At 46.1% G+C, this 8,586-nt stretch overlaps 1 protein-coding gene across 2 annotated transcripts; it reads right to left on the bottom strand.

Annotated features, from left to right (window-relative positions):
• Nucleotides 1–1,909: 1,909 nt before the first annotated feature.
• ING2 (inhibitor of growth family member 2) lies at nucleotides 1,910–7,994 on the bottom strand. Of its 2 annotated transcripts, none has more exons than XM_054484579.2 (2): nucleotides 7,365–7,994; nucleotides 1,910–2,731 (listed from the first exon to the last, which is right to left on the bottom strand). In XM_054484579.2, the coding sequence occupies exons 1-2, from the start codon at nucleotides 7,534–7,536 to the stop codon at nucleotides 2,061–2,063; spliced, it is 843 nt and encodes a 280-aa protein (XP_054340554.1). In that variant the 5' UTR covers nucleotides 7,537–7,994; the 3' UTR covers nucleotides 1,910–2,060. The 2 variants fall into 2 exon arrangements, with proteins under 2 accessions (XP_054340554.1, XP_054340555.1); XM_054484580.2 differs by lacking the exon at nucleotides 7,365–7,994 and adding an exon at nucleotides 6,412–6,632.
• Between the last annotated feature and the right edge of the window lie 592 nt (nucleotides 7,995–8,586).

Here is an 8,586-nt window from a genome sequence, read left to right as displayed (position 1 = left end):
CCTAATGCTACGCACGCTTAAGACTTCTATTTCCAAGATGCGTAGAAAACAAAACAAAAAATTCATAAAACTGTTTCAGATATTAGGTCTTAAAGAGAGCACACCTTCCAGGATTTTCCAGGTTCGTTTTCCCGTCAAGTCTAATCCAAACTTGGGCATTTCTATTAGGAAGTTGATTCTTTTCTCCCATCTGCCAAGGCAGATTTATGTATGAAAAAGTGGTGACTTCTATGTAAGTCGCATCTGAAGGCTTTGGGGGTTTTGTCCATACTGCTATTTTTAATGGTGTCAAGTAAAAAGCTCCATTCTGGTAACAAGGTTGTAATCACTAAAACAAAATGCCATATTCTCAAGAGGAAAAGGATTTCCTTACAATTCAACTAAGTTATGATGATGAGAAAGGATCTCCTAAATTCTTAATCATGCTGTCTAACGTTTCTCACTCAAAAGGTAATAGAATCAACTAGCTCCAGTCATGAATCCAAATATTCTTAGGACAGAAGCTAACAAATATTGCACATTTACCCATCTCCAAACTCACCTTTAAACTATCTTTATACCTCAGAATGAAGGACAAAATTAATGAAAGAGAAGTCATGTCATTATTAAAATCCTCACTATAGTGCAAATACTAGAAATTTCCAAGGAATCTTGGAGATATTTAAGCCAACTCATTTTACAGGTGAATGACCTGACACCCAGACGAGGTGAAATGACATGCCTAAAAGTCACACAGGAGAGCTAGAAGAGAAAAAAAGCATTTTTTTTCCCCCAAAACAAGCAGACAGGATTTTTCATGTTAATCAAAAAGAATCAAGATCATCAGATTAGGAAGAAATGAGGAATAAAACATATGTTACACATAGATTTAAAGAACTAGTCAATCTGCTGCCCCCAAAACCAAAACCTTCTCTAAACATATGGACATATATCCATCAAGATGCTTACTCTTCAAATATCAGAATCTTGGAAAATTCAATTTACACATACATTAATTGCATTATTATGATGAAATAAGTTAATTAAATGTGAAAACATCAAACAGCACCAATACTAGAAGTTAAAAAGGTAAATACACTATTATTTAAAATAGTCACTGATTGGGACAGAAATGAACAATAACCACTAGCAAAACCATTTAAAACAACTCTCTGACATAAAGGCAATATGTAAAGACTACTATTATGCCCTTTTCCACTGATAGGCCTGTGACTAGGCATCCTGGCAGCAGGTCACTTGGAAAATACTATTAATTAACATGAATTTTTAAATTGTTCAAACTTGAGCCGTGATACTATATAACACAAAGTTTGCCAATGTAAGCCAATGTATATTTTTGGTATCCTAACTACTCTTACTGTCCCAATTAAAACAAAACACAAAACAACTCCCTTATTAAGCACTAGATTAAGTATATCTACGAAACAGCAGCAAGGCATTGACAAATGGGCTACTGACAGTGGATCAAAATGCTACTAAGCAAAAGACAGCAGCACGTACTCTCATAAGAGCACATTATTCCACGTGGAATCCCAAATTACTCTTATCTCCAGTTCCTTAAACTCCTGGAAGACTAGAGATGAACAAGCCAACGTATAAATAGGGCTAGGGAAAAAGAAGCTCAAATGGCATAGTGTCTGTATTTTAAAGTACCCAAGATCATTTGATGCTTAAGAGAACTCTCACTGTATCTAACATTTTTTTAAGCATGTATAACTAAAATGCTAGTGAAACTTTTGTGTTTACCCAAAAAACAGCATTGCAGTTTTAAGTGAAAATGAAATAGGCATGGTTTGTGAAATTTTTATAATGTTTACACCACCCTCTTCCTGTTCCCTGCTCCTTTCATCAGGTGATCTGAAGACTACCTGGTTCGAAATATTTGGTAATTCAGTGCAGAAAATTAAGGTCACAGACAAAGTACAACAACTTTTAATACACCATTAATACTAATGATTAAAAATTATTGCATAGTCTTATGCATTTACCCTAAAACATTTTCTGAAAGTAAACGAATTATATAAAAGACAAATAACCCTTTAAAATGTGGATGGCCTTTACTACCTCGATCTTCTATCCTTTTTTGTCTTTTCAGTACTTTTGTCCATTGTTTTCTCATTATCTCCCCTGCACTTTGGGCAATACCATTTCCCCTTTGGTTTATAGGTAAGTGAAACACATGAAAAGTGAAACCATTCAATTGGACACTGTTCATTGTCACATCCTATCATCTCCCCATAAGACACTTGGTTGCATAAGCAGTATGTAGGTTCGTTAGGATCTATTGCAAACTCAACAGGTGAAGCTTCCCTTTCCTGCTTGGCCTTGGAGCGTTTCTTTTTCTTTGCTGACTTGGATTTCTTTTCTTTAGGTGGCTGATCATCACAGTCTTCAATCCCATTTGCCATGTGACATAAATCACGGCTTTCACTGGTCCGCTGTCTGCGGGGTCTTCTTGAAGATCTTTCTGGTTGGCTGGAATCCATCTTTGCTTTATCTGAGGCTCGTTCATTTTCAGCAGGATCTTGGAAACACTGTGAATGTAACTCCATTTGTCTTGCCCGATTTTCCACCAATTCGAGCATTTGTGTAACAATCTGTATTTTTTCATCTCCCAATTCTTGACTATTAATTAGTGCTCTCTGAAGAAGCTGCTGTAGACGTTTCTTCTGGTTTAAATCATCTTCTTTCTTATATTTTTCATAGACATCATCAATTTCCTTTAACGTTTCTAAAAAAGGAAAAATGAGAACGTTATCATGTGTTAGCAGACACAACATTTCCAAGTTAGTTATTTTTTTACAGAATTGAAGTTAGAACTCAAACCATGAAACCACACTCCTCTTTGGTACATATACATTAAAAACTATTTCATACAAAGACCACATTATCTAATATGGAAGTATAGTTAGAAATAAAGTAATGAAAAGAAAAAACACAAAACTAATACTCATTAATCTATATTAAAAAGAGTCTGGGTATGGTGGCTCACGCCTGTAATCCCAGCACTTTGGGAGGATGAGGCAGGTGGATCACCTGAGGTCAGGAGTTCAAGACCAACCTGGCCAACATGGTGAAACCCTGTCTCTACTAAAAATGCAAAAATTAGCCGGGCATGGTGGCAGACGCCCCTCATCATTTCAGCTACTTGGGAGGCTGAGGCAGAGAACTGCTTGAACCCAGAAGGCGGAGGTTGCAGTGAGCCGAGATTGCACCACTGCACTCCAGCCTGGGCGACAGAGCAAAACTCCCGTCTCAAAGAAAAAAAAAAAAAAAAAAAAGGATAAGAGATGTTTGGCTAATTAATGATCAAAAGTATTTCTCATGGGCAGGAACACTGAATGCCACCTTAGTCTACTAAGTGCTGTAATACCTTCAAAACAACCCTATATATAAAATTTGCAGGCTGGGGTCCAGCTCTAAAACTTGAAAAGGTTATAGGACTAGGCTATAGATTACTGCCCAACTGTGTTTACAGGATTTACAGTCCAATCAATGACTTGTGACATGACTCCGGAGATACTATAGCTTCACTTTCACATCATACATTCTTAACAAAGAAGGCATAAGCAAGTCTTAGCTTCTCATCATCTTACTTTTAGTGGCTCTACTTTAGCCTCACATGGGAAATTCTGAAAATGAAACTATTTCCAGAGTAAAACTATTTCCAGAGTAGGTTCTGGTTCTGGCATCAACTGACCAAACCACTAACAAAATTACAATAAAGTCAGCATTCGATCATTCTGCCTTTGTAGATAAATCAGTAGTTGGTTCTAGGCTTTCTGAACTGCTGATTTAGTTGTATGGCACGTGGAATACACTTACTTAAATCAAATAAAAATAGCTGAGTCACTAGAAGGTATCCAAAAATCTGAAAATATAATTTCAGATGTCACTAAAAATTTACTTAAGATTAGTTTTGTTCAAATCTGTTTTATTTCTCATTCTTACAAGATAATGCTATCTCAAAGAGTTCTGTCCGCATGGTATTTTTCATACCACATGGCATACTAGTTTTATATTCCAATATTATAATTATTAAAAACAGAAATGTTAGACAAGTACATATATACATTGGGGCTGTCTGCAAGTAAGGCACACAAAAGCAAATATTCAATAGAACTCATTAATTAGCTTCTCCCTGGAAATTGCAGGTACTCACACTTGATGTACAACTGTCAAACTTGGAATATATAACAAAGTGCCACCACACAGTTAAGAGTACTTATACCTGCATAGCATATTTTTGAACAAAGTTCATGTCTATTCCATTTGCTTAGCTCGGCATCTAAGCAGATTTCTTAAGAACCTAATTTCCCTACAGGAAAAATAAGGAAACTAGTTCCCTCAGACACATAAAAAACTGAGGATTAAAAAAAAAAGAGGCAAACCTTTTTTCAAATATTTTGTACCTAATAATCAGGTGTTAGAGGCTAAGTACAGTATATATCATACCAGCACATTGATAGCTGAGATAAAAAAATTTTTAAGATACCTTATTATATAGTGAAAGAAGACAAGAAATTAACATTTACTCAGCCCCTTCTATGTGGTAAAGATTTTCTCAGTTAATCCCCACAGCAACCCCATGAGGAAGCCATCACTTCTGCTTGTGAAAAAAACTGCAACTCAAGAGGTAAGAACCCCAGACTTTGAACTGTACCAGACCTGTATGTCTGACCTCGCAGTGTAAGCACTTCCTATAAACTATATGAAAGGCACTTGAAATTAAGTATCAAAGTTTAGTTTGAAGGTTGTTATTTATCTAAGAAATTATGAGTGAGAACACTAGAATAAAAATAAAGGTTCTCTAATAACCCTATCCCATAAGTACTTCAATTGTGAAATTGTTTTCTTCTTTATTTGTCATAAGTTTTTCAGCAGTTCTGAAAGTGTCTCAAGTAGGTGAGAGAAATTTGACTGCCTATATAATTTATATCACTAAATATTGCTAGAAATATTAGATCCAAAACCAGAAAATACTTAAGCACTAGTGAAGACATAAAAAACATGAAATCTGAACCCAAAATATAAACATAAAACTGTGAAAGTTGAGCTCAGTAACCACGTGCAGAGTGAAAACTAGATGAGTTTTTAATCACTAATCACAAACTTCGTAGAGCTAAGAATTTTTATAATCTCTCAATCTTGTAAGGCCTACTACATTACTAATGTTACCAGAGCTATTAATACCTGACAATTATAGATGATCCGAAAGCAGATTTCCCTGTCAACAAATTATAGTATCCCTCACCAACTTCAAATAGCTTAACTCTTGTGAAAGGAAACACATGCCTTCAAAGAAATGTAAAAAACTGCAAGCTTGCTGGGCACGGTGGCTCACGCCTGTAATACCAGCACTTTCGGAGGCCGAGGCGGGCGGATCACCTGAGGTCAGGAGTTCAAGACCATCCTAGCCAACATGATGAAATTCCGTCTCTACTAAAAATACAAAACTTAGCCGGGCGTGATGGCAGGTGCCTGTAATCCCAGCTACCCGGGAGGCTGAGGCAGGAGAATCACTTGAACCCGCGAGGCAGAGGTTGCAGTAAGCCAAGATCGAGCCACTGCACTCCAGCCTAGGGGACAGAGCAAGACTGTCTAAAACAACAACAACAACAACACAAACTACAAGCTTTACAAACTTAGGTGTTATCTGAAAAACTAGAAAGGTTCCATATACAATTATTAAGCACATATCATTTTTAGGTTACCATTCATGTTTGCGCTCCGTATGTGTAGAAATCCCCTTGGACAGTTTTTATTAACATTTAAATTGTTTGAAAACAAGGTTATGCATCTAAAGTAGCAGGCTCTGGAGCCAAATATTCTATATCTAATTAACTGGACGAGTTACTTAAACTCTTTGTAATCTGTAAAAGAAATATTTATATAATGGTCTGGACCCAGCGCATCAGTTTTAATTCCCTCCCCTCCCCCCCAACACGGATCAGTCCTATGAATCCTATGGATTCAGAAAACAGAAACAAATTTATAAACTAAAAAAAATCAGAGACACTTATGTCACCCAAGAAGTGGATTCCTTAGAGACTTTTAAACTATAGGATTACTGGCGTGTCTACAAAAACAGAGAATGGGTCCAGGAAATTATCTTTAAAGTTTGTATGGCTGTTTCCAAACTATGTTCAAGGTCTGTTCCTCGATTCAAGGTTATTAAGCGCAACACATTTCCCCTTTTAAACTGCCCTCCTAGTAGCACCACCGATAGTAGGTGATAACACTGTAAGGAAGGTCGATTCTGTCCCGGGTTCCCGGGTCAGCCCGCAAAGGGTGGTTTCGCCTCAACACTTAAAGTCGGAGAAGCAAGGGCTCGGGGACGCCAGGCGGTTGCCCAGTCAACCAACCCACTTCCTCCTGAAGCCCGGAAGTGACACATGTTCCGGAACCTACGCGGAGCCAGGATCCGCGACGGTCCGAGCTGCTGATCGCCGTCCTGATCCATTGGTTGGGAAAGAGGCTGGAAACATCACCGCAAAACATGCTGCAAATCCCTACTCGGGCTCCGCTGGGGCCGAACCAACGCCCCCGCACAGCCCCGACTCCCTCCCCAGCAGCCAGCTCGCCGCCGCCCCTCTCGCGACCAGCCATTTTCCAGGCCCGCGGGAACGCGCGCCGCGCCCCTCCCACGCCCACACGTCACGCCCGCAGGCCCCGCCCCCGACGCGGGGGCCCTCCCCGCCACACACGCCCCTCTCTTCCTCTCCCGCGGGGGACCCCTCCCCTCTTAACCATTTTGCCGAAAGAACTGAGCTAGGGCTGCGACGCGGGGCGCCCGCGAACTTTCCCGGGGCGAGAGAGCGGAACGGACTGCTCTCCTCTGGGCCGGGGCAGGAGCGCGGAGGAAGGCCCCCTCAGTCCGCCTCCGCGGCCTCTCGCCCCCTCCCCCCGCACGTTCCAAAGCACCCGCACTCCGGGGTGGGGGCGAGTGAGGTGGGGAAGCGCGCCCCGCAGACCAGCGGGAGCCCGGCCGCTCACTCCCTCCGACCCTTGCCCGGCTGCAGTCCCGGGCCGGGGCGGTAGGGTCTGCGGCACGGGGCGGGCGAGCGCCTGAACAAATGCTTGCTGCTTAAAATGGCTGATTCCCCTCAGCGGCAGCTGCAGCCGCTGGGTCTGCAGCGGGGGCTGACGAGCGGCCCCCACCCCCACTCCGGGGACCCCAGAGAAGTACTCGCCCACCGCGGGGCAAGAGAGGGCCGCCAACCCGGTTTCCAGTCCTCCCTGTCCCGCTCGGCAGACCCTCGGGTGCGCTCGGGGAGACTGTCACGGGAGAAAGGGAAGGTGGCACTCCCCCGGACAGGCTCCCCGCCACCGGCTCCCGAGGCCGGCAGCCCCGCCGCCCCTACCTTGATATTTGTTGTCCAGCTCTCGCAGCACAGACACGTTCCTCTGCATGTCGTGGGGCAGCGACTCCACGCACTCAAGGTAGTCCTGCACGTAGCAGGTGAGCAGCCGGCTTCGCTCCCCGGTCAGGAGCGCGGCCGACGAGTACAGTTGCTGCTGCTGCTGCCCTAACATCCTGCCGATCCGCGCCGTCGCCGCCGCCTCCGCATCCAGCAGCCGCACATGCACCGGCCGCGGCCGCCGCGGGCCCTCAGCTCAGCAGCCCGGCGCCGCGGGGACCCCGCAGCCGCTCGAGAGGGCACGGCCGCGCTCCCCGATCTCCACTCCCCCCAGAGCAGCCCTCACTCCCCGCCCCCGCAGCACCAGCCCAGGGGCGGGGCGAAACCGGGGCTCCCTCCTTTCTCCCCTCTCGCTCCAGGACCGGAGCAGTGGGGATCCCCTCGGCGGGGCCGGCGCCGGGGTCCCGGGCGCTGACACTTCCTGTCCCCCTCGGAGTCCCCAGATGCTACGAGTGCCGTCTCGCAGCCCGGATCCCCATGACAAGCCCGTCGCCGCCCGCCTGTCCCCAGTCACCCTCCGTGCCTGACGGAGAGCCTCCCGCTAGCCTGCCCCCGCCCCTCCGCCCGCGGCCGCCTCTGCGCCTGCGCAGCGCTCGCTCCGAATAAGGCCGGGGCCCGCCCCTACCGCCTACCGGAGGGTTCGCATTCTCCCGCCTTCGCTCCGCCGCCCGGGCGATTGGTCTGCCGGCTCTGGGCTAGAGGGGGAGGGTGTGGGGGGCGGCCAAACGGCAGGCCGCGCCCCGCCCCCCTTAAAGGGGAAGCCCGGGGAGCCAGTTTCTGCGCCCCGCGTCTGAATGGGACCCGGGAGGGTAGGCGGCTCGGTCATTCGTGGCGTCCTCCCCGCGGGGAGGGGCAGCTCCGCTCGGCTAGCTCCGCCCGGCCACACCGGCTTTTTCCCCATTAGGCGGTCCGAGTGCGGCTCCTCGCGAGCCTGCAGAGGAGCAGCAGGCGGTTCCTTTTCGGACGACCTGGAGCGAGGCCTTCGGGACTGCGAGCCCCGGCGGGCGGCGGGCGGCTCCCGGCATGCGCGGCGGCTGCGTTCCCGCCGCCTCCGAGCTCGCCTGGGGCTGCCGCCCGCCTCCTGCCGGGCCCGATCAGGGAGGTAGGCGGTGCTCCCTCCGGCCCCCGGCGTCGTGTGCCCTGCGGGTTTCGTGGCCCTTCCCCT

The sequence above is a fragment of the Pongo pygmaeus genome, chromosome 3 (genome assembly GCF_028885625.2).
Source record: "Pongo pygmaeus isolate AG05252 chromosome 3, NHGRI_mPonPyg2-v2.0_pri, whole genome shotgun sequence".
Classification (NCBI taxonomy): domain Eukaryota; kingdom Metazoa; phylum Chordata; class Mammalia; order Primates; family Hominidae; genus Pongo; species Pongo pygmaeus.
This window is presented reverse-complemented; position numbering and strand designations above follow the sequence as displayed.